The sequence below is a fragment of the Acinonyx jubatus genome, chromosome B1 (genome assembly GCF_027475565.1).
Source record: "Acinonyx jubatus isolate Ajub_Pintada_27869175 chromosome B1, VMU_Ajub_asm_v1.0, whole genome shotgun sequence".
In the NCBI taxonomy this organism is placed as follows: domain Eukaryota; kingdom Metazoa; phylum Chordata; class Mammalia; order Carnivora; family Felidae; genus Acinonyx; species Acinonyx jubatus.
Genome location: NC_069382.1, coordinates 170,630,600 through 170,656,312, shown reverse-complemented (window position 1 = coordinate 170,656,312; position 25,713 = coordinate 170,630,600). Strand labels below are relative to the sequence as shown.

General features: G+C 47.2%; 2 protein-coding genes across 5 annotated transcripts in view; one reads left to right on the top strand and one right to left on the bottom strand.

The window, feature by feature from the left end:
* CB1H4orf19 (chromosome B1 C4orf19 homolog) overlaps window positions 1-10,517 on the top strand; it is an 85,647-nt gene extending 75,130 nt beyond the window's left edge. For 3 of the 4 annotated variants that reach the window (XM_027053677.2, XM_027053569.2, XM_027053626.2), the window contains 2 exons: window positions 7,722-7,775; window positions 8,808-10,517. In XM_027053677.2, coding sequence (XP_026909478.1) covers window positions 7,744-7,775; window positions 8,808-9,735 — 960 coding nt within the window. In that variant the 5' untranslated portion in view covers window positions 7,722-7,743 and the 3' untranslated portion in view covers window positions 9,736-10,517. Of the gene's footprint in view, window positions 1-1,358; window positions 1,378-7,721; window positions 7,776-8,807 lie in introns of those variants that run through there. The other variant, XM_053217467.1, reaches the window with a different exon arrangement.
* Window positions 10,518-23,564: 13,047 nt separating this feature from the next.
* RELL1 (RELT like 1) overlaps window positions 23,565-25,713 on the bottom strand; it is a 68,215-nt gene continuing 66,066 nt past the window's right edge. Inside the window, exon 7 of the mRNA XM_027053825.2 lies at window positions 23,565-25,602. The gene's annotated coding sequence lies outside the window, so the exon portion shown is untranslated. The remainder of the gene's footprint in view (window positions 25,603-25,713) is intronic.

Here is a 25,713-nt window from a genome sequence, read left to right as displayed (position 1 = left end):
CGGATTCTGTGTCTCCCTCTCTCTCTGCCCCTCCCCTGCTGGCACTCTGTCTCTTTCTCTCTCTGAAAAATAAACAAACATTAAAAAAATATATTCAAAAAAAAGAAATACCAATTTCAACCCTGACATTTCACCCGCAGAGACCAATTTGTTCCTTTGGCTCCCGAGACCCTAATCTCCAGACCGGTAGCCTGCGTCACCCCAGCCCACTCCAGTGGAAAAGGGGGTCCGACAGTGCACCTCCTGCAGCCTCACAGGGTCCCCGTGATCTGTGGCCTTGGCCCTCCCAGGGGCTTTGCTGTTACGCTGTCTCCCGCGGTACTCCCTGGAAAGAGGCTGAGGAGACCCCTACCGCAGAGCTGCAGACCTGAAATGAGCCAGGGGACACGGAGGAGAAGCTTTTTTACATAAGTCAGGATCATGTGCTGGGTGAATGTGGCCCCGGGACCCAGACACACGTCAGCGGAATGACCATGGGGTGGTTGACAAACCCTGGAGAGAAACCTCACCCGCACGAGGGTCCTGTCGGTGCCTGCCTTGCCTCGGTACTCACCGACTATCAGTGTGTCAACCAAGATGAATAGAGGGTCGATGGGGGACATTCCTGTTCTTCACTGATTCCCCTTTCAGGTTGTCAGATTTGGAAGAGACCTTTGACCTTGCGGACTCAAGCCATCACACGACCCTCCCACGCGTGAGCAGTTGGGGATGGAGCCACTGCCAACACGTGACTCCTGGCGCACACTTTGCCTAGCTGGGGTTGCCCAAACAGCATACTACACTTGACGCTTGAGGCACAACACTCCCCCCAGATGATTAGGACTGTCATTTCAACTGTGGTTTTTCCCAAAACATTTCACAAAACTGAAGTTTCATGGTTAGGAAGTTTTATGGGGAAAAAAAAATTCTGTGTTCACATAATTGGGTAACTGCAGAGCTAAACAAGGTGAAGTGGCTCTTTTTCATAACCATGAACATGTTCATCTTTAATCTCTGCTGTTCCCAAACCTGTCTGACCAGGGACCCGTTTCAGGGGGGAAACCTACAAAACACATCTCTGCACATAAATATCCTATCAAGCCCAGCTCTAGGTGATGCTAACACGTATCGTAGCCTAAAATAGGTGATTGACGGTGATAATAAAGGTCCTCATATAGGCTTTCAGGCTCTCCACCATCACTGAAGCTCAGCCTCTTTAGGAGAAAAGGAAACTCACAGAGAGTTTTCAAAGGCTGTCCAGGAAGGAGGCAGTGGTTCTGCTGAGGAAGTGGATTGAGCAGTCTAAGAATGTCTCTTCTTGTCCCTTTCCAGTTACGAATCCAGCGCCGGTGCTGAAAGCTGGGCAGACCATCTCTTATTTATTGTATAAAGCACCTGGTAATTTTCTTCAGCACCTGGCAACTATTTTCACTCATTCCTCGGTACCAGAAACGACTCACTAAATGTCTGTCAGCTTCACCTGCTGACCACACGACATGAAATCGCAGCTCTTCTCTGAACACGCAGCTGGTTTTCCAAAACGGAGCTGAAATTCGAGTGTTTGATTTTATGGTGTCTGTCTTCCAAGTATTCCAACTTCTGTAAACTCAGACCACTTCCCAGCTGCCTTTAAAGCTCCTTGACTAGAACCCTTGCAGCAGAACGCCCTTGACCCTGGGAAGTGCACAAAGGGTGGGGGTGGGTGCTGTTTCCCGAGCCCGGAGGGAGGAACGCAGTCCTTCCCATCTCTCAGCTCCTGCGCTTGGCTTTTTGTTCTGGACCATTGGGTAGTGCGATCACGGGAAGAGGCAGGCCCCCGAATGGAATGACTGGTAAAATCCCATAGTCCCCTCTTATTCACTCACAGCTGTCACTCACCAGTCATCCCTTTGTTTGAATGTCAAGTGTGTAGAGCTCCGTGTGAGCTGGACGCCGCCCTGAGTTAGGTGTTGCCTGAGAGGCGCCTGGGATTAGAAGGGGAGGCAGACAGCTGATGGACCCCCAAGCACCAGGCTGTAAGTCCCTCTCGAAGGCAGGGCAGCTGAGGACAGGAACCAGACCTTCTTTGCCTTCAGAGGCTGGGACTGGCTATTGAGTAAAGGTCTTCAGGATGCACTCAGGATCACAGCTACGTCCAGAGAAATCGGGGGGCTTTTGGTGAGCTCCTTTCTACAACCTTTCCCCCTGTGCTGCTTTGTAGGGAATATCATTATCAGTGATTTCCCACACCTGCTAGGGCCTAACCCAGGGACAGACAGAACAACAATTAACAGTAGATTGGTACTTTTTTTTTTTAATTTCCCACTTTTTTTCTCTTTTTTTATTTTGACATTACATCAGGCTTACTGAGAAGTCGTAAGAAATGTGCAAAGAATTTTCAAATACCCTCCTCTCACTATGCCCAAAAGTTAACATTTACCAGATTTGCTTTATTCTTCCCTTTCCCTACACACACACACACGCGCATGCGCGCGTGTTTTTGCTGAATCATTTTAGTAAATTACAGATATCATACTCTTCCTCCTTAATACTTCCCCGTGTATTTCCTAAGGACAAGGGCATTCCTCCTATATACCCCAGTGCACTGATCAAAATCAGGAAATTAACATTGATTTAATACTGTTACCTAATCGACAGGCCTTATTCAGATTTCAACAATTTTGTCAGTAAGGGCCTTTTAGCCAAAAGCTTATACATTTCATTCGGCTGTCCTATCCCCTTAGTCTTCTTTAGTCTGGACTAGCTCCGCAGTCTTTGGTTTTCACAACAGTCGTGCATTTCGTTAAGAGTACAGGCCAGATTGTTTTGCAGAATAACCCCCCATTTGGGTTTGACTGATGTGGCTTCAGGCTTCCACCCAGGTTACATTCTCGTGACAGGAAAACCAGAGAAGTGATGCTGAGTTCTTAGTGCCTCCCATCAGGGGCCCCTGGAGCTGGTCAGTCTCATTGAGGGCAATGTCACCTTTGGGTATCGGGTGCAGGTGCTGCGTGCATCGTTCCTCCACCGTACCGATACTGTTGTACCCTTAAGCAGGTGGCGTGCTTAGAGATGAACCGTTCTGTTCTCCCTGAACCCTTGCCCGCTAATGTCAGCATCCACTGCTGACCCTTGCTTGAATCAGTTACTGTTGTGATGGAGATTTTTCTAGTCCCATGATTCCTTGTGTGCAGGTTAGCTGGCTTTCTACTTATAAGGCAAAGCTTTCCCTGAATTTATATCCACGTGGACGCACAGATCCTCGTTTTATTCAGGGGGCTCTAACCTTTGTATCTGTAGTATTTATTTTGATGCTCCAATAGTTCCAGATCTGACCAGTAGAACCTTTACAAGCTGGTTCCTGTGCCCTTTGACCTGCCTCCGTCACTTTTCGGGACGATCACTGTTCAAAGGCAGCCCTTGGCAGCCGGCTTGAGCCTTTTTCTGTATGTCTTGTCTTCCTGATGAATACTCCATTTCTCTGACTGGTTAGAAAACGCCTGACTCTGTGGTCTTCCTGTTCCATGCCCCTCCCCCACCCCGCCTCCACCACAATCCCCCCTGTGGAACAGGATTTTCCAGCAATGAGACTTGATTAGTAACTGACAGAGCATTCGCATGTCCATCTTCAAACACAGGACTCTTTAACTTCAACATAAAACACAGGGCAGAGTCAACCCCCAACACAGGACTCCAGAAGCAGGCAGGTGCCCACGCTGGGTGGACGTACCCTCCTAATGGTATTTGCTTTTCCCCCTGTATAAACCAGCCGATGGTTGCAAAGGATTTGCCCTTTGCCTCTCGACTGATTTTTTATACTCCAAAGAGAAAGCAAATTTTGATTCTACTAAGTAATACGAGGCACCTGACAGCCGAGTTCTAACCTCCAAGCTAGCCGTTGTCCAAGTGGGGCGGGGGAGCAGGGAGAAGGCAGGTAGACTGCCCCTCATGAAGGTGTTAATTAAGAGCGTGTACCCCACCCTCCCCTGTCCCGTGTCCAGGTGTCACAATGGACAAGGAGTATTTCCTTTTCGCTCTTGGAAATGGGAGAGCTCCTTGCCAAAAGCAAGATGTGGACACTAAAGTGACATATGAAAAGAGGAATAAATTGAATTTGACATTAGGAATCCTCATAGAAGGAAGGAAGTCATGGATATGGGCAGGCAGAGGTTGGATGTGAATACATTAGTCCCCACCCTTTCTGCCAGCAGTCACACAGTCACACAGCGGTGGACACTGGAGCCACCTCAGAGAAGGAATGTCCCTGGGGAGGGAAAACTCCGGGCAGGTGGGAGAAGGCAGAGCCTGTGGCCAGGAAGAGGCCGTCTCCACTGGCAGAGAGAGGCGGGAGAGGCCCGGAGCAGGGCCCTCAGGTGAGGGACCAGGCCAGGCAGAAACCCGGGTGCTGTGCCCCAAAGGCCAGTGGGGGCTGGGCTGAGAAGCCAAACCAGAAACTTGATCCTGAAAGGGGAAAACCTTTACAACATCCTTTCTATTACATAGCTCTGAAGGAAAATATAGATCCTGTGGTTTTTCTGGGGGAGGAGGAGGGGAGCCTAAAGCCACAGATGACTTATAAATTCTATAAGAAACAGGGAAGTGGTGGCTCTTCAGTTGGCCTGTTAAAGCTCCACAGTCATTTCAGTGCAGAACGTGTTGCTCACGTGGCCCTGGCCACAGCGGCACAGGGTGGGGACTGTGGCTGGGCCAGGGTTCCCCAGGGTCCCGTCAGCCTCTGAGACTCAGCCTCTGAGACGCTGGGAACACAAGGTGTGGCTCAAGGCTGACGCTTCCTAGCTTCCTCCCTCCCTCCCCTCACTTCCTTCCTTCCTTCCTTCCTTCCTTCCTTCCTTCCTTCCTTCCTTCCTTCTTCCCTTCTTCCTCCCTTCTTTCCTTCCTCCTTCCTTCCTTCCTTCCTTCCTTCCTTCCTTCCTTCCTTCCTCCTTTCTTCCCTTCCTTCCTTCCTTCCTTCCTTCCTTCCTTCCTTCCTTCTTCCCTTCCTTCCCTTTTTATTCCTCCCTCCCTTCCTTCCTTCCTTCCTTCCTTCCTTCCTTCCTTCCTACCTTCCTTCCCTCCCTCCCTCCTTCATTCTTCCCTTCCTTCCTTCCTTCCTGAAACCTTCCCCTGCTATGCCTCTTAACTTGCCATCCTAAAGTTGACCGACCAGATATTTTACAGTGATCACCATGGCTTCAATTACATTATGATGACCCACAGTCTGCCCTCTCAAAAACCTCAAAGCCAGGTTTTTCTTTCCTTTGACTTCTTTTTTCCTCCTATCCTCCTGACTGTGTTTTTAAACAGAGTCCAAGATAAATAAAGGTACTGCAAGCATGTAGAGGGGCAGAGTTTTAGAGCAGGATGGGGGGAGGGGAGGTGCACATCGTCCTTGTTTCTTGGTCCTGTTTTTCCAGCTGATTTATGAATTGCTAGCAGAAAATAGGCGTAAGTGGGAGCAGAGGCTGGGAACAAAATTCTGGGTTCTGGACATGGGATCATTTAACGGAGAGTGCTTTGAAACAGTAAGTGGTTGTGCACACTGACCGCTGGCCAAGCTCCCAATGATTTCTCCCTCTGAGGAACCTTTGTGGCACTCGGGTTTTGTGGCACTTGACTTTCAGTTGGTGCCACAGTTAATAGAAATATACCATTTGGCCCTTAACCCAGAAAACAAGTATTACTTGGTGTTCACAATGCTTTTGTTCCTGTGTGTATGTTGTGGCAACTACATTACATCTTTCTTAGGTGCAAGGCCTCCATACTTTTTTTTTTTTAACATGTCGGGGCTCCTGGGTGCTTCAGTTGGTTAAGTGTCCAACTCTTGATTTTGGCTCAGGTCATGATCTCATGGTTCATGGGTTTGAGCTGACTGTGGAGCCTGCTTGGGATTCTCTCTCTCCTTCTCTCTCTGTCTCTTCCCTGCTCATATGTGAAAGAAAGAAGGAAGGAAGGAAGGAAGGAAGGAAGGAAGGAAGGAAGGAAGGAAGGAAAAGAAAGAAAAGAAGGAAGGAAAGAAGAAAGGAGAGAGAGAGAGGGAGGGAGGGAGGAAGAAGGGGAAGGGAAGAAAGGAAGGAAAGGAAAGAGAAATTTTTTTTTAACGTGCTATGTCCAAACAGGTCTGAGTAATAAGTATATGCTTATTGTGAATATTGACTTATATAATCCCCAACGACACCATATGGTAGACATACCATTATCCCCATTTACAGATGAAATAGCCGAGGCCCAAAGTCATACTGCCAAGTAAGAAGCAGAGCTGGGCTCTGAACCATATAATCCAAGTAAATCTCCCCATCTCGAATCTGTAATCACATCTGCAAAGACCTTTTTTGTTTCTTTGTTACATGCAAATTCCAGAGATTAGGTTGGGGATATCTTTTGGAGACCATTTTTCAGCCTTCCCATAGGAGGTTGTTTGTAGACTTTATTTATCGGTATAAACCCATAACCTGCCAGTCCATAACCTCTTAAAGAGCACCGGTCATTTTCCGTGTGGGTAAAGGTTTCTGTGGTGGCATCCTGGGAGTTCAATTACAATTGAAGGAAGACAGAAGACAAGCCAGGGAGGCAGCGACACCACCAACAGTGAATGATCTCTCCCTCTTCTTCGTGTGCACGTCTTACGGAGACGGAGGGACTGGGGCTGTAGATTCTCTTACTGGTTTGTCACTTTAAAGGTTGTTCCTAGAAAAGGGAAATGATTTAGAGATTCTTCCACACGAGTTTTTAGGATCTTCAGAAGAGAGATCAGAACAACCCGGTGAGTTTCACGTGAAGGGAAGATTTCAGTGGGAGAGCACGCATCAGGAAACACGAAACTTGGGAAGGGGCAGGTAGGAGAAAAGAAGCAGCTGAACCCATCTGCTGCCAGGACGCCCCAAGGGCCATGTCCTTGAGCTGCAAGAGTGGAGCCCCTGGGCCATTGCCAGGGTTGGCCAGTCACGGGAGGGGCGCAACAGATGCCGATTAGTCCCGTAAAGCTTGGAATGATGACCACAGCCGTCACCTTCTTGGGTCTGTGTTGTGGAGCATGCAGGTCGGCCACCTTACCCAGATGCCCCTTTCTTTTTAATGATTGAAAAAAATGTTTTAATGTTTATTTATTTTTGAGAGAGAGCAAGCATGTGGGGGGGAGGGGCAGAGAGAGAGGGAGACCCAGAATCGGGAGCAGGCTCCAGGCTCTGAGTTGTCAGCACAGAGCCCCACACGGGGCTTGAACTCACAAACTGCAAGATCATGACCTGAGCAGAAGTCAGACATTTAACCCACTGAGCCACCCAGGCGCCCCAACCCAGATGTCCTTTCATACTTGAGTAGCTAATCCCCTGGTAAGGAGTCCTCTCTTACACCCCCGCCCCCTGGAGCAGCACAATGGCTGCGCCCTGGTTAGGCTCCAGAGTCCCCAGCATAAGGCCATTGATCGATGTGGAAATGGCAAGGATCCTTTTCAATCCCGAAGGTCTCTCCCTAGCATTCTTCAGCCTGTGTTTCCTCCTTCACCAAATGGAGACAACCTACCTATCGCCCCAGGATGGGGAAAGGGCCTGGCACAGAGACGAGCGTCGGTAAATGTTTGAGAACTCTGAATTGGTGATTTTAGAAACGTGAAGGTGTTCCCGGTAACCATGGTCTCCCTGCCTCACGTGTTCTGCTTTTGCCAAAAATTGTGACCCTCCCAACTTGGAGAATCTGGGAAGGAAGGAGCAAACTTAGTTCCTGTTCAGATGTCATTCACTATGTTCTGTCCTTTCTCTCCTTTCCAGATGGTAACAAAAACTCATCCAGATGGGGTGCAAGTGCTGTAAAATGATACAAAGGTAAAGTTGGAAAAGTACCCTGAGTGGAGGACTTTGGGACTACTGTGGAGGCCCCCCTAAAGACCCCGCCTGGGGTCGCTGCATTTATCCGACCTCAAGCATGACCAGCATTGCCAAGAAATTATGCATTTGGAACTGCTCGTATATCATTTCAGAGGACATGTGGCCCAGATTTAAACTGTTTTGTTGTTGTTGCTCACTGCTCCGAGCACATTGGGAATGCCGTCGTGCTCTGAGACGGAATTTGGTTTAGGTGGACCTTGCATTTCTCCAGAGACCTTCGGTGCAAAGGCAAGCTGGGGTTGCAGAGATGATGCCTGACCTGGCATCACTGAAAATAAATCACCCCAGTCACGTACAGGGTTTTAATTCTGTCCAGATTCTATTTCAGAAAAATTTGGATAACCTGACTAGAACTCCACACGAAATAAAGGGGAAGAAGTCAACTAATTTGCTCCCTTAACAAATAGCACTTTTTTGATTATTCTAGTTCTCCATCCACAGCTATACAGCTACATCCATTTATTCATACGTGTGTGTATAAGTTTTATTCCATTGTACTCACAGTGTGATGGTAGGGCGTGATTCAAAAACCATTTATTATCATAAATATTTGTTGTGTCTTCCGTGCTAGTCCAGACTTCATGTTTATTTATCGTGTTAATGACTGCATACTATTCTGTGGAGGGGATGTGCCATCAGTGTTTAACCACCTATTCCCCTGTTATTGGACATTTATTTACTTTTTGGTTGTTTTTAATTCCATCAACCACTTTGCACCCTGATCTGTGGACTCTTAGATCTCTTCCTGAGACCTATTTCCAGTGGTAAAACAGGTTTATACCAACTAGATCTATTTGGTTTAGACATACACAGAGGCTTCACGGAATAATCGCAGAAATTAACAGGAATGGTAGAAGGAAGCAGAAAGTAGAAGCATAGAGTGTTGATAATGGAAGCTATTCATAGAGGGATTCGTGAATAACCGTAGTTAATGTCTAACTGGCTGATCTTCATTCTTGTCGCCGCCAGCTATCTCTTCGATCCAGTTCAAGTGCCCTCCTCTGGCTACGTCAACGAGGTGAACAGCTGCAAGGTGGATGAAGGGGGCGCTGGTAAATGGAAAGGCAAACAGGGCAGCCAAGTCCCGGGGCATCAAAACGAGCTGCAGAGCGAGGGCCTGAAGAGGACGGCCAGCGGGGGCAGAGCTGGCAGCGGGCAGGAGCCCCGCTGGCCTCCCCCGGGATCGCCCCCTCTGGGGGACACGGTGGGGGGACCCTGCGCGGACAAGGCTGGCAGTGCCGTCAACGGCATCGGCCCCGCCGCCCCCCCGCAGCCCACTGGGGACCGTGGGCCCCACCAGGGCGAGAGGGGCTCCTGCGTCAGTACCGCCAACAGCGCCCCCCCGACTGCACCCTTCCGGGAAGGCTGGGGCCCCGGCAGACGGGACAGTGTGCTGCTGCCGGCCCTCCGAGAGACCCACGTCGTCCAAAGTGGGGACCCCAGAGCTGCTCTCAGGGCAGAAGGTCCTGCCTTGGAAGTACAAGACCACGACTTCCAGATGCCAGCCCCAGATTACCCTCCCCTTCGGGGCTCGGCTGGAGACACAGTTGACTGGGAAGAAAAGGACGGTCTTCCCGAGAGCCACCCTGAGGAGGGACCCCCGGCGGGCCTTCACCCCAGGGCGGGGGGACACGGCTTGAATATGCCCTTCCCCTTGAAGATAAGCTGGGGTTCCTTAAATGAGGCCGTGGCAACAGAAGCCCTAAGTGTCGGCTTCAAAGAAGAGGACGCTGCTCAGGCCGTGCCCGGGGTCGATTCGAGAACTGGGTGGGAGGGTGCGCCCGGCTCCACCGCAGACGGGAGTGGGGATGCGGTGGACGAGGACGCGGCGGTGGCCGAAGCCCTTGCGGCTTTGGAAGCGGCTACTGCAGGAGAAGACGCGGATGAGGCAGATTAGGGCCCCCCCGAGCTGGCGTCGCGCCGCGCATGCGCGGTGCGCGTGCTCCTTGCTCGCAGCTGACGTCGTGCAGCCTTAACGGGCAGCCTCGCCGACTGTTTGCAACAGCGTCCGTTCTGGCGATTGGCAGTGCCTGCGGCCAGGCCGCTTGTTGCGAAGTATCGGAAGCCCCGCTGTGTAGACGGGGTGTCACTCAGGAGGCCGGAATAAAAATCAGAGGGGACGATGCGCCGGTGCCCACAGCACAGGCAGAAATTAAACAGCCTGCTCATCAACCCACAAACCCCCCTCCGAGAACGCTCGGAAATCCCAGTGCTGAATCCCAAGAGTGCATAATCACAGAATGTTCTGTTGGTAAATTCACTGTCTCGCTTCTGAGAGCCAGACGTTGTACCCAACCCGGAAAAGGTAACTACCCCCACTGAAAGTGCCTCGTGTGTCCCCAGAGCGTGGCTTACCTTCAGGGACGGCCTCCCAGGGAACTAATAACTAACCACTTGTTTGATATCCAGTTAAGCTCAGCAGCATTTGGGATGGGGCAGAAGCCACTAGTGAACAAATGGTTAGTTGTTAGCTGTGATATGAAGACACCTTGACCTTAACTTTTTTTACATTATTACTTTTTATTCTCCTTTGGGATTGGGGAAGCCGGTCAAAATAATTCTTAAACCTGCTTGTGACCATTTGACTTGTAAATTCATGAGATTGGGAACAGTGAAGAGATCAGATGGAGTGTTCTATGCCACTTTAATGTCTGATTCTGATTAAAACATAACAACATGTGAGTGTGTCTGTCGTAACTCAAAGGCGGTTCTAATGTGCCAGCCTTGAGTGTCAGTAAGCCTTGACGTTTGCTTCCATGTAAAGAGCTGCACTACTAAGTTAACAGGTGAGGAGGAGAGCAAGTCAGTTTGCTGAGAACGGCTTTGGCTGGCTGTCCCTGCCGTGGAAACGCGTGACAGCGTGACCGCACGTGCCGATCTCCCCTTAAGGACGAACAACAGCCCCCTCTGCATTTCCGCCTTGTAATTTATAGGAACGAGAACTGCCGTTCTGACATGGCCCAGTGGAGAATTTAAAGCACGGTCAAATCCATCTAGAGAAACGGGAACCCAGAAGAGCTTTAGGATGGCATTTCATAACACAGGCTCTGAAATCCGACTGACCTTGGTCTGGTTTCCAGCTTTGCCATGCGACCTTAGACAAGTAATTGATCCCTTCTTCTTTCCCATCTGTTAAGTCAGAGTAATAATGGTGTATGTTTGTAGAGATTAAACGAGATGATGCAGGTGTTTATCACAGTGCCTGGCACAGAAGACGCACTCAATAAAATGATAAGTCTTTTTAGCTAAAAACAAATCCTTTAAAAATGGCTTTATGTCCTCACAACTGAAATGTCTGTAATGTCATCACCGCGTATTGGTAACTATTTAATAGAAAACATGATTTCCCAGCATCTTTAAGGACGGCACCCTGACAAATGTTTAACAGGCATACATTACCCTGGGTTTGTTTGGGGACATACCATCTCTACCTACAAGGTCACACAGAGCCCCTAAAATAGAAACTGTTGTCCTTGTTACATGCGTTGTATGTGTGTTTGTTATTGTACTTCGTACACCCAATGCTTCATATTTGAGAATGAGTCCTTCAGTTCCCCAAGTGTGTCTATTGGGATTAGATTCGGCTGCATGTGATAAATGGCTTATACAATAGAGATGTATTTACCTCTTGTGTAAAAGGAGGCCGGAAGTAGCCATCCAGGGTGCTAGAGTGTCCCATTCTGTCAGCAACCAGTGCTCCTATCATCTTGGCTTCCTTCTCAAGATCACTGTGTAGTCCAATCATTACATTTGCTTTCCACGCAGAAAAAAGAATAAAGGAAGGGGCGCTGCGGTGGCTCAGTTAAGTGTCCGTCTCTTGATCTCAGCTCAGGTCTTGGTCTCAGGGTCGTGAGTTCAAGCCCCGCGTTGGGCTCCACGCTGAGACATTGAGTGTTGAGGTGGTCAGCTTACAGCCTCAGAATAGAGCTCAGAATAGGGCCAGTTTGCTAAAGGTCGAAAGGCCACATTTTACATTTAGTATAACCACAAAGGGGATTCAACCTTTGGTCCGGTGGAAGGAGGACTGGACAGCTACGGGCATCTCGACTTCCCCTGCTGTCTCTAAAACAGAAGAAGGAAAGAAGGAAATTCAGACAGAAAGAGGGTAAGGTGAGGAGTTAGTGCAGACAGGTCTCTGTGCCTTGCACAGAAACCCACTCCTGCACTTGGAACGTGTGCACGATTTTACATCCTGAGACGGCTGCATATTCACCATGATCAGCAGTTTTCCTAAGTTTTAAAGATTCTTTTTTTGTGCGAATAACTGCTTCAAAAAGGTTAGCAGATGGCCAAGATTTTCAAGGTTTTTTTGTTTTGTTTTGTTTTTTGTTTTTACGTTTGTTTGTTTTTAAAGCCATCATGGCTCCTTTTGTCTAACCCCACATCCAGCCTCTACCAAAGGATGTCAGAAGAAGTCAGAATCTAAAAAATGAAAAGAAATTCCAGACTGTAGCTTCATCCACCGGGTTGTCTAGCAACTGACTAACCGTCCCACCCCGCGTAGCGTGTCTTCTTTCTGCAGTCGGGTGCACCCCCCATCAGAAACGTGATGCTTGCCAATAGTGAGCTTTTCAAATATTCTGAACGCCCCCAAAGCGCCAATGCGCCCTGAACGTGAGGCACTGGCTGTGGTCAGGAGTGGATATCCTGGTCTTCCGTGAACTTAGCAAACTGCGTCCTGTAGGTATTCACCACGTTAAACCTCGACTGTGATTGTGATATAAGATTATTACTATATTACATGTATGTGTATATATGTGTATACGCACATACACGTTCTTTACTGGCAGAAGTTGAACTGTCATATAAATATGAAAGTAGATATTTTTCCTCTGGTTTCCAAGGCCATCAGTAGCAAGTTGTTATAACTGTCAAACCCGACCTTCAAAGGAACAAAGAGAATTTGAGGTTGCTTAACACACGCCCATTTGTCCACGCTCAGCAACTGCTGGCCAGACGCCATTTCTCCCTTTCTGCTTCACTCTGCCTCTGACCCAAAGGATAAGACTCACTCTTCCTAAGTTTTCCATCGGCATCTGCAAGCAGGAGGCCCTCGGAAGAATAAAGGAGGCACAAAATCCCAGTATGTGAGCAAAGATCTGACTCCCTTAGTTTTGCCTGTGTGGTCACGGGAACCAAGCCTCCAGTCTTGGACTTACTTAGACTTTCAGATGAAAATGTGGAAATTCTTGCTTTCTGTTTGTTTATTTTTAACTCCAGAGTAAACCTCAGTTATTTTCAAATCCTCTATTTGGGAACTAGTGATAATTAAACAGAGACAAGCTGACATTTGTTTTTCATGGTAAATGCTTTTCCTGTGAATATGTGGGAAAAATATGTCGCACATTTGTATACTAAATTTGTCAGTTTCTCCAACACATGAGATTATAGTAGACATCTGTAAACAGTCTGACCTTCCAAGCACTCTTGGCCACTTGAAGAAACAACACTTGAGGCGCACCGATTACATATGCTGATTCCAGATGATTCTCACCTGCCACATTAAATCAGTTGCCTGGAGTCGACTGCTAGCAATTTTTTTTCAACTAAAGCAACTATAACAAGTGCCTTTAAAAAATTTTTTTTTTCATGTTTATTCATTATTGAGAGACAGAGACAGAGCACGAGCATGGGAGGGGCAGAGAGAGGGGGAGACAGAGAATCTGAAGCGGACCCCAGGCTCTGAGCTGTCAGCACACAGCCCAACGTAGGGCTCAGACTCAACAAACCGCGAGATCATGACCTGAGCTGAAGTTGGATGCTTAACTGATTGAGCTGCCCGGGTGCCCCACGAACAAGTGCCTTTTGCCTCGATCTAGGATAGCCTGTGGCGTAAGGTGAGGACTCAACACATTATTGGTGGGGGGGTGAACCCATGAAAACTCCTCACACTATAGTTGAGGAGACCTCACACAGCTGAGACTCTGGATGCTAGTTAGGAGATGGTGACAGGTGTCATAAAGGTATAAATGCAGGGCCGTGAAAGAACAAGTCCATATCAGTTTGAGAGAAGAGAACTGGCATTTATTCATGCTTTTCATTCTCAGACTGTCCTGCTCTGTTTGAACAACGGGCCTTTACAGTGGTCTCGGGAAAGGCAGGCAGAGAGTAGAATTTGAACAGCCAGAGAAGGTTCGGTCTCTCGAGTGAGGCCGTGTTACTCTGAGGACCTTAATTCCAAATTGAGAACAAAGCCTCAAGAAAACCAATGTTTGGGACGAAGCAATGGGAAACTTGGCTGACCACATTTTTCACTCATTTTGAACCTAATCTTTAAAATCCTGAGGGAGAAAGAAAGGATGTGTATTTGTATAACAAGACTCAGATGTCACTTTTCTCTTGGCTTCTAGCGATGGAGAAAGCCCATGGGGGTCGGCTCTTCAGTTAACCACCTGCAGCCATGCATCATGACCTCCAGGTCTCAGAGGTTATGATCATGTGGCATGTACCAAGCACTCATGCACCCCTGTAATCCTAAAAAAATGGGGGTGGAATCAGCCCACGCCTCTTGCTCGCAGTATGACGTTGGGTTTAAATTTCTTGACTTTCCGGAGCCTCAGTTTCCCCATCTGTAAAATGGGAGTGACTCCTACCTCCCAAGTTGAAAGCAGACACTCTCCAATTTTCAGGGTGCTTGTTTCCAAACAGCCGATTTCTGAGTCTTACCTCCCAGAGATTTGAACTCAGTAGGTCTTGGGTGGGGACCTGGCGTATGTATAGGTTGATGCAGGTGACTTTCCAGCCACACATGGAGAAGCACTAAGACTATATACTAGGAACTGCCACATCTTCTTGATCTTGCAGCAGTTGCCAGTAAAAAAAGTTTGCGCTCATACCCCTAATAGGAGCACATTTACAATTAAATCTACGGTCAGGACAAAGCAATATTAAGATGGGATAACAATTAAATATAAAAGTTTTTTTTTGGTTTGGGTTTGGGTTGGTTTTTTGTTTTTTGTTTTTTGTTTTTTGTTTTTTTAGAGAGAGTGTGTGTGCAAACAGAGGAGAAGGGCAGAGAGAGAGAGAGAGAGAGAGAGAGAGAATCCCAAGCAGGTTCCACACTCAGCATGGAACCCAACACGGGGCTCAACCCTAGGGTCATGACCATGATCCCACGACCCTGGGATCATGACCTGAGCCGAAATCAAGAGTCAGACACTCAACCGTCTGAGTCCCCCAGGTGCCCTAACTATCCAAGTTTTAATATTTTCTTCCCATACCCCTGGGTTATGTAAAATCCACTTTGAAAACCACTGATTTAGAAGCCCAAATGAACTATCTGTAAAAACACTTTGTAAATAGACAAAATTGGAGTAAGATTTTTGACAATATATACAGCATACACATGCATATGATCACACACCTAGAATGCACACTCAGCCATACGAAGCAGATGTGAAAACATACACCATCATTACCACTCATCTGCTACCATTCGTCCTCACCTTTTGAGCCTGATTTTGAGGAAATTCTGTATTTTCCGCTTTTAAGCATTTTGGAGTAGTTAATATAAAACGAGGGTAAAATATGACCTAGAGGCCAGAAAGCGGACAAAGTATTTTACTCATCTACCTTATCAAAACTATACGCTCCCAACCAATATGAGCAAGCCAGCTGGGGGACAGGCCAATTAGAGTATTTGTTTTGTCAGGATCTCACTATTTGGAAAGCAGAACCATAACATTTTCTCTTGACATCAGTTACCAACTTTAAGAAACATCACAAAAATAATTTCATTTTCAGCTCCTACTCACCCTTTCCCATTCCCCCAAAATAGTCCTAAAGCTGTGGATAATGGCACATGTAAACCTTGGCACTTACATAAAAAAGGACAATCTCACAGGCCAAAGAGGGTTGTTGGTCTCTTCCCATTAATGAACGTGCTCTCCCTGTCTTAAATTTCAATGCTTAGAAAGGAATCCAAAGTTTTAAAATATTCATTTACAAAGCCACACGATCATAGGCTCTCAGATCTTCCTGACCTCAGCCATTAGCCAGGAGACAAACCAAGGAGTGTTACAGTATTTAAAATGTTATAGAGAAAAAAATTCATATCAAGGAAAGTTTATCAGCAAAGACACCATTTCAAAATAATTTGCCAAATCATACAATTATTGATACAGAAATCCTATTCAGTGCTGATTTATGGGAGCCATCAAGTTACCGGTATTGGTTTTTTATAGGTGCAAATATGGCTTAACTTTTTTTCAAAATGACCATTTATTAAGCATTCAGTCCAATCTAAGATCTGCGTATGCATCATCGTGTTTAGGTCCACCGTGACCTCATAAGTTGGAGGTATGATTATCCCCCATTTCACAGATGAGGAAATGGAGGCTCAAAAAGCTGTATAATTCATCCATGGTCACACAGAATCTCAACTGAATCCAGATTGAACAAGCTGGTCCTTTTAAGGAATACAAAGTACAGCCTCCTTGTGGAGACAGCCATGTTGCCGTCAAACGAACAAACAAAAGACTAAATCAAAATATGAAATTTCTAGGAAAACAAAGCCTTTGGTCTCCATGATCTCAAGGAACACAACAATCACAGCAATGAAATGAATCTGAGATCTGAAAAGTGAGGGAACTCTCAAACAAAATGGTGGAGAGAAAGACAATGCCATTTCGAAAAAGTAAAATTATATGGATTGCCGGTTGCTCAAGAAAGGTTATTTTCTGGTTCTGAGGAAGATTTTAATAAAGAATTGAAAAATTAGCCAAGGCCTTAATAAATTACAGTCTCTAAGACTGTCTACTGTCAATGATACTTGTTTTTAAATGATCATAGGACCACAAGCTTCTTATCCTACAAAGTATGAGGTGGACCCATGGCCCTGCATGTCTGCCTCATGAACGGCCAGTACAATGTGTGTTGAGATTCCTGTCCTCAGTTTGTCTCCCTCTGGGCCCTAATGAGACTTACGTTGAGATAAAGTGCTTCCACTTTATCAGCATGAAGTAAGTAATAAATGTTAGATGTGATTTTATTACCCAGTGCATGTCATCTCACACCGACCACCCTTTCTTTGTAACACCCAGCACTTTGATTGCTGTGAACCACTTGTTTTTGCTTTTTTTATTTTTTTAAGATTTTCTTTTATTTTTGTGAGTAATCTCTACGCGCAATGTGGGGGCTCAAACTTACAACCCCCGAGATCAAGATTTGTATGCTCTACCGCCTGAGCCAGCCAGATGCTCCAGCCACTTCTAATAATTTTAGACACTTTCTAAACTGAGTAAATCCTTTTCTGCCTACATCATGAACGATCATCTCAAGGCAAAAATGCACCTGAGGGCACTTCACATTTAGTGTATTTTTTATTCTCATGATTATTCTTTATTTTCATCATTTAACTATTGTAGGACACAGTAATTTATGCTGGGTTAATGAATTTAAGTCATATTGTGTTTGAAGTGAATATTTATGACATTAAAACTGACCTATTTCTTTTATCTTTCCTTCCCCTAAGTTTTTATAAAATAAAATGGACTTAATGCAAGACAGAAACCTGGGGAGGCTTGGTAAGGGTCGGTTTGTTATTTCAGAGGATTTGTTTGGTTTGTTTTTTGTTGGATTTCATCAACATTAAGATATTCATTCATAGTCAGCAAACCCATAAGTTTTGTGATTTGGGTGTAATGTTATGGATCCCAAACACATGTTAACTTATCATTTCTCAGCTAGATCCACTTGCAAATAAGAAGAAATCACGTTCTTTTTAAACTCGCCGGGATGACCATGGTACATTCAGGTCTTATCGGAAGAGCGATAAGATTAAATGACAGCCTGAATAAACACAGAAAGAACAAACCCTTGTGTATCTGCGGCCATTCAATATCAGGGCAAAGAGATTGGTATTTAACTCAAGGTATTTAACCTGGTGTCAAGAGAATGTCAGGACCAAGAGATATCATGGCTCCCTCTTCGACCGGGGCCCTCCTACCCCCCTAACCCAACCCCCACCCCAAGTTCATCTTAAAATGTTGAGCAAAGTGAATACAGAAGAAACGTCAAGAACCGACTCTCAAATGGCCTAACTCTTCATCATTCCGTCACTTACTTCACTGAAGAGAATCTGAACTTGGCAATTCTGAGGCAGCTCACTGAGTCAGCACTGGCTGTACCTGGCCCTGGGCTAAGTGCATCACACCCCCGCGTTCACAGAATCCTTGCAACCACCCTAAAAGGCACATGTTATCTTCACTCTACAGTGAGAAGATTGAGGTCCAAAGAATTTAAGGTCACAGATGGCCAGAGGGATCCGAAGGCCAAACCTGTGCTACTAAGGGAGGTTATCCTAAAGCAATCAAGGGCAGAGGGTTTGCAAGGGCATTTCGGAACAGAAACCCCCACACGACGGCCAGGCCACCTGACCACAGATCCAAGGCAGCTCTGGGAAATCTCAGTTTTATGCCAGGGCCTCACTAGCCATGTGGCTCTATAACTCCTCCTGTATCTATTTTTCTGTGAATAAGTGCATTAGTCATGGGGCTTTGTTGTTGTTGCTATAGAAACTCAACCCAAACGAGGTAAGACAAAAGAGGAATGTCCTTGGAATGTCCATAAAACCCAGAAGGGCAGCTGATCTTCAGGGACAACGGAGCCCCAGGCTTGAGAGCAAACAGGACGGCCTCTCTTCCCTCTGCATGTGTGAATGTGGCACAACTGGAATGTCTCTTCCTTTCCCCAGACCTGTGTCCACATGGCAGGACACATGGCCTCCACCAGCCCCTGAGCCCACAGCTTCAGCCCCCAGAAAAATATGCCACCTTCTCCAGCTCCCTTTGGCAAACATCCCAGAGGACCTGCATTTGTCCAGGTCACCGATGAGGGTCCTGTGCCCACCTCAGCCGCGTCCGGCTGTGGTCAGAGGCGTCAGGCACGTGGCTAGCTTCTAACAGGGAGACGAAGGGTTCTGCAAAGGGGGAGGCATCATTCCCAGAGAGGAGCGGTGCTGGGCTGACAGAGTCTCAGCTGTCCCCGCACACGCTGCCTCGTCATCCTCAGATCCTTTTCCTCCCCCTGTACCCCTGCCTCCTCAGAACCTGGACCCTTCTCTATTCCGTGGCTCTTCTGTGAGGCTTTGAACTCTCACCGTGGTTCAGCTTCCGAGCAAGACACTTCCTGCTCCGGCTCCACTCTTGGACAAAGCTGTGTGCTGGGCCACTTCCTAGGCCACGTTAATCAGCTGTGGTGGGACAGAGGCACCCAGACGCTTTACCCAGTGACCGCGTGTGGTGGCTCACAACGGCAGCGCCCGCAGTCAGGGTGGACACGAGGCCGTGGCAGGCGCTTTGTATACTTCATCTACCTCTTTAATAAGTGACCTGCGAGATAGGTCATTTACCAGATGAGGAACTTGCGGCTCAGAAAGGTAAGGCATTTTTCCCAATGTCACACAGCAGTGAGTAGCAGAGCCAGCCTTGAAACTCAACAGCAGGGGCGCCTGGGTGGCTCAGTCGGTTAAGCGTCCGACTTCAACTCAGGTCATGATCTCGCGGTCCCTGAGTTCGAGCCCCGCGTCGGGCCCTGGGCTGATGGCTCAGAGCCTGGAGCCTGCTTCGGATTCTGTGTCTCCCTCTCTCTCTGCCCCTCCCCCGTTCATGCTCTGTCTCTCTCTGTCTCAAAAAAATAAATAAACGTTAAAAAAAAAATTAAAAAAAAAAAAAAAAAAAGAAACTCAACAGCAAAGCCTGGGCTCCCCGACCACACTGCTTCAAGTCACACCATTTCCCCGACGGGACTCAGGGCATGGGGTTTCTTCCAAATTGGAACTCAGTTATTCCTGGCAGCACTCGAGCTCACACACGCAGGGACGTGACATCCCGGGTTTCTGATGAGAAAGAAAATAAGGACAAGTTGGCAGAGTCAGAAAATGGGTTAGGCCAAACCCAAACTTGAATTTTTATTCCCATAAAATAGCTAATGGCCTTCTTGCATTTTTAAAGGTGGATTTTTGTTTATTCGGTAAGCAAATGATCATGAACGCCTTCTCTGCACCAGGCCCTGGAAGGACAGACCAACACAAGGCCTTAGGAACCAGGCTCCCTGCAGTTCTCCCATGTGGCCAGCAGGGGGGGCGGGCGCCAGCTCTGCGCCAGGCAGAAAGCAGGCAGGTCTGGACTTCCTGTCGATTGGAGTAGGCAGGGGGACGTCAGCTGGGCTGCCACAGAATGCCAGAGACAGGGAAGTCCCGGCTGTCTTTTCAGGTCTTTGGAGCTACAATGGGGGTGCCCCTGGAAGACCTAAGAGCAGTCCTAAAGAACGGTTCTGGGAAGGTGAGGAATGAGCAAGGGAAGCCCTAGGTAGAAACAACCTGTTCCATAAACTTTCCAGGGGTCAGAGGATCCGGGAAGCGGCAGGACCTCAGGTGCAAAACAGCCCCCCTCTGACCACAGCCGAGCCCCCCCAGTGACCAGGACTGAATCGTGGGACCCCACCTCCAAGCCTTCAACATCGTGCTGTCCTCAGTGGAAAGAAGGAAGGTCCCTAACCATTCTCTTACACCAGACTAGGGAGGAAGGCGCCTGAGACTTCCGGATAGATTCGCAGGAGCGAACAAGGCCGCGGACAGTTGGCAAATCCACCCAGGACCCGGGACTGGGACCGAGCTGAACGAACCGTTCAAGGTGGAACTGCCAGCTTGGTGCTCTGTCTCCACGTCCCACAGACGGGCCACAGGGGCCGCATGTCCGCATGCTCGTCACTCCCCTGACGCGGAGAAAGACACGAAAGCCGGTGACTCGGCCGGGCCATTCTGCGCTGCACTGTGCTGGAGAATCAAAGGCTGACCAGCCAAGAACAAAAACCATCATCCCCAGTGACCCCTTTCGACTATAAGATGAGGAATTTGGAGGCGCCAACTGGGGTGGGGGGGGGGTGCTCAGTCGGTTAAGCATCTCTCGGTTTGGGCTTCCATCGCGGTCGCACGGTTTGTGACATCGAGCCCCGCGTTGGGCTCTGCACTGACAGTATGGGGTCAGCTTGGGATTCTCTCTCTCTCTCTCTCTCTCTCTCTCCTCCCCCTCCCCAATTCATGCCTGTTCTCTCTCTCACCCACAAAATAAATAAAAATACACTTAAAAAAAAAAGAAAGAATTTGGAGGAAATTTCTCACATTCTCCCTAGTGCATACATTCTGGAATTCTTGGTTTGGGGGAAGTGAAAACGATGAAACCAGCTTTTCCACTTTCTTAACCTAAGCCACTATTGGTCATCTTGTTTTCAAGGCAACAACAAAATCCCATGAAAATTCAAAATCCAAATCCAATGAGGCACCACAGGGAACTCTGCCACATTAATTTTAAAAATTCTAACCAGGACGTAAAGGAAAGACGGAACACAGACGATGACAAGTGACTCTGTGCTAAAACTGAATCACGTGACCACACTGAGGGGGACAAAGCAGCCAACCTAAGCACCTGTGCACAGGGCTGGAGGCTGTAAGGCTAAACACTAAGTGAGCTGTCCACACACACTGTGCTCTAGATGACAATTTGTTCCTCCCAGGGCTATATATTCAGACTACCTTATATGTATGCTAGGATTGAACAACTATAAACATTTTATAGTTTATTTATTTTTGAGCGGGGGACAGGGAGAGAGAGAATCCCAAGCAGACCCCATGCTGTCAGCACAGAGCCCAGCGCGGGCTCGAACTCATGAACCGTGAGATCACTACCTAAGCCAAAATCAAGAATCAGATGCTTAACCGACTGAGCCACCCAGGCACCCCCTGGGTACAAATATTTCAGACAGTAAGAGCCAGGTTTCCTCCCTGGAGGAGGAGAGCAGGATGTTTGGAATGAGCTTTTAGAGCTAGGCTGCAGTCAGAATGCCGGTCCCAGCTTATGCTTGTTCTGAAGATATATACAGAAAGGAACAGAAGTGGGTGTGGGTGTGAGTGTGGGTGTGGGTGTGTTATACACATAGAAGCCTAGAAGCAGGGATGCCTCTGCTTCAGTGAGCACACCCACTGTCCTGAGCTTTATTTCTACACCCAATTGTACAGTAAGAGGAACCAGGGCTCCTTGATTGCTGGCCAATTCTGGGGCTGAGACAAGGGAAATACAAGGTGACAAGATGAGTCTGGACCCTCTTGTGGTTCCACCAGTGAGAATGGGCCAAAGGGTAAAAGAAAAAGGAAGGGATCTAGAGAGGGAGGGAGGCAGAAGGGGGGGGGGGGTAGGAAGGGAGGAAGGAAGGAAGGAAGGAAGAAAGGAAGGAAGGGAAGAAGGAAGGAAGGAAAAGAGGAAAAGAGGGAAGGAGGAAGGAAGGAAGGGAGAGAAAGAGGGAGAGATGCAGGGAGGAAGGAAGGAGGGAGGGAGGAAGGGTAGAAGGAAAGGAGGGAAGGAGGGAGAAATAAAGAGCATGGAACCCTATCAAAAGGACACGGGCACCAACCTGAAAGAGCCCCCGATCACAGTAATAACTGTCGCAGGCAAGATCCACCACTGGATGGTGTAGTGGCTTGAATTGTGTTTCCTAAAAAACGTGTTGAAGTCCTGACACCTGATGCCTGCGAATGTGATCTTATTTGAAATTAGGGCCTTTGCAAATGTAATCAAGTTAAAATGAAACACACGGGACTATGGTGGGTCCTAAATCCAATGACTGGCATCCTCATGAGAAGAGCGGACAGAGGCACACACACAGGAAAGACGGCCATGGAAAGACAGAGGCAGAGCTTGGAGGGGAGCAGCCACAGAGCAAGGGACACTGAGGATTGCTGGCAACCAGCAGCAGCTAGGAGCGAGGCATGGAACGCACTCTCTCTCAGGGGCTTCGGAAAGAAGGAGCGCTGCAGACCCCACAGTCTCAGCCTTCTGGACTTCTAAACGGGGAAAGAATAAATTTCTGTGGTTTCAGGCCACCCAGTTTGTGGCAATTTGTTACACGAGCCCTAAGAAACTAATACAGTTGGTAGAACTAATGGGTGAAACCTTAAGTGGAAATAGGACACCTGCCTCAGCTCAAAGGCTCTCCTCTCAAATGTTAATTACGACAGGGAAAAAATGGTGACTTTACCAAAGTGAAAGCTGATGGCCGTTGCCTTGACCAAAGGATGGAAGTTAACATCACTAGTAATCTGTACGGACATCACGCCCCCCTGCTGTGACGCAGTGGGAAAGGCACATCGGATCCTTCCCGGAACACGGACCCTCCATCCAGTCAGGAGAAACAACTGGCCAACTTACACTGAAGGGCATCCTGCAAAATAACAGAATGGTACAGAGTAAAGCATCAAGATCATAAATCCCAAGAAAAGAGATGAGGGACGATCACAGCTCAGAGGAGACCAGACGACCAAAGGCAGTGAGTGATCCCAGGACACTATTGGAACGACTGGTGTGGCTTCACCAGTAGCATTGTACCCGCGTTAATGTCTTAGTCTGGATCACTGGTCTCCAGTGACGTAAGATGCTGACATAGAGGGAAACGGGGTGAAGAGCACACAGAAACTCTTTGCACCGACACTGCAACTCTTGTATATATTCAGAGTGATCTCTACATCTTAAAAATAATCAAGGGTTGGGGAGGGCTGTTGCTGGGGAGAAGCAGGGGTTGAAATCCAGCGGGGAGAGTCAGGCAAATCATCACAGGTCGATTCGGACTCAAGAAATCGGGCACGGCGCTAGCCAAGCGCCACACGAGCCTTACCGCTCCTGTCACATTTTCAGGGCCCCCGGGGCACCGACAGCTCAATCGTTCAAACACCACACAATGTGTTCAACGTTTTTATTTTTAACTCTGTTTTGGTAGTACAAAAGTCGTAAAAGTACAAACCAGACAGTTAAAAATACATCTGACACTCAAAATGGTGCAAAATTTCCTTTACAAATTTTTACATCAAGGTCGTAGCCAACTCACGCGTTACACCAGAAGTTAGCCCATCGTTAGTGTTTTATACAGTAACTTTGTTGTGGACCCCGATCCTTCTAAAGAAGGAAGAAAAACACAAGCCCTGTAAACATCAGTTGCGTTGGGAACACTTAAGAATTATTAGTAAAAAGCTTATGTGTTAACACATTGAATGCATAACTTTTGGCATATTTGGAAGCCGGCCAGACAAAAACTGCTCAAGTATTAGAAAATATTTAAAACGTACTCTTGGTATAAACACAATTTTAAATACGTTTGAGTATTCTCTTGCCTGTTGTATTGCTATAAAAAAAGTGCTCTGACCTGAAAATTTAAAAATAATTAAAGCTGAAGAATATCTTACATTTTATTCCTCACCACTTGAGGGCGTGATATTTTTAAAGCCAAAAACGGTGCTTTATTTTTAAAAACGAAAACTATTGGTCTAGACCGCACCTAGAGTATTTACACTAATACACACCCCCAGAATTCCTATACCGCTCCTTGCCGGACCTCAGTGGAATCTTTTTTCCATACTGACCTCCTCTAGTCCACTGCGTGTTACATACGCACACACAGCTCGTATTAGTTGTCAGTTAAAAAAAAAAAAAAAAAAAATCACATGAAATCGAACCTACCATTCATTTCAAAGGTTGGGAATTTTTCATTTCGATGCCAGAAACAGAATGGAATGAGTGTATTTATGGGGAATAGTTTACACTACATTTTTATGGAAATCCTCCTCTTGGGAGTGAAGTGAGAAAGATGCTCTTTCTCGCTGAGATGAAAGAAGTGCCCCGGGGCATCCATCACACCAACACTGACGGACAGGTCTCTGGGCTCCTGGCCCCGGGCCCCCCCCATCATAAATGTGCTACTAACTCCGCCCTGGTTCTTTCAGGTGTTTCATAAACTACAAAGCTAAAAATAATAATAATAATAAATAAAAGTGAGGTTTTCCAGGCTTACAGAGGAAATGCAACCATTAAGGGTCTTTTAAATAACGCGCATTGGTTAGAAGATGGAAAATAGGAAAAGCCCAAGGAAAACATGCCAGAGGAAGGTACGGGCCCATCCTGCCTCAGAAGTCGGGTGTTTTTGTGTTATTTTGTCCCCAGGTTGTCAAAATAAGCATTTTTGTGTTTTGTTTTTAGACACTTTAAGCTATTTCCCCCCTTTATTCGACGGACTAAATAAGAATTGCTTAGTGCAAGTTAAAAAAAAAAACAAAAACGCCCTCAATATTTTGTAAGTGACCTGGGAGTGGCACAGTGGTGGCAGGAGTCAATGCGGAGTCCTTGGTCCAGGAATCCAAAGTCTGGCATCTGGTGCCGTCTGACTCCATGATGTGTCGGGGGGCCAGTTTCTCAGGACGAGGCCAGATGATCTGCAAGGACCTTTCACACCAAAGCCTCATCTTTATCTCTTGTAACAGTGAAGCTCTCAGAGGATCTTCTTGTAACCAGTTGCAAAATGAGATCCACGGGTGGCGACAAGAGTGTGCGTGTGCACAGATGTGCATGTGTGCATGCACACACGCACACACACGGAAACACCCCCAAGCATCGGCTCGATTGCACACGAATAGTTCCCCTACACACAGTGATCATACGGGAAAAACTGCAAAATGTACACCAAGGCCAGTAATGGGAGATGGGGAGGTATGGTGGCTGGGAAAGTTCTTGAATGAGCTCTTGTCTTCACTGGAAACGCAATACATTTTCCATCAGACTTTTAAACCCAAAACTTGATTCAAAGCAAACTGTATTCCCTTGGAGCTTCTATCCACGTGCCTGCAGACTCCACAATAGAAACTTTATAGAAATTTTAAAAACCTCCCCAAGCAATTTCTTATCTTGTAAGTCCTCAGTGTCTTAAAACTCTTCAAATGAAGTCACCCCTGCAAGAGAAAACAAAAAGGTAAGGCTTTCCGGAAGGTAAACATCCTATCACATATTAACCTGTGTGGATATTTAAAAACACAGAGGAATTGTAAGCAATCCTGACCCCA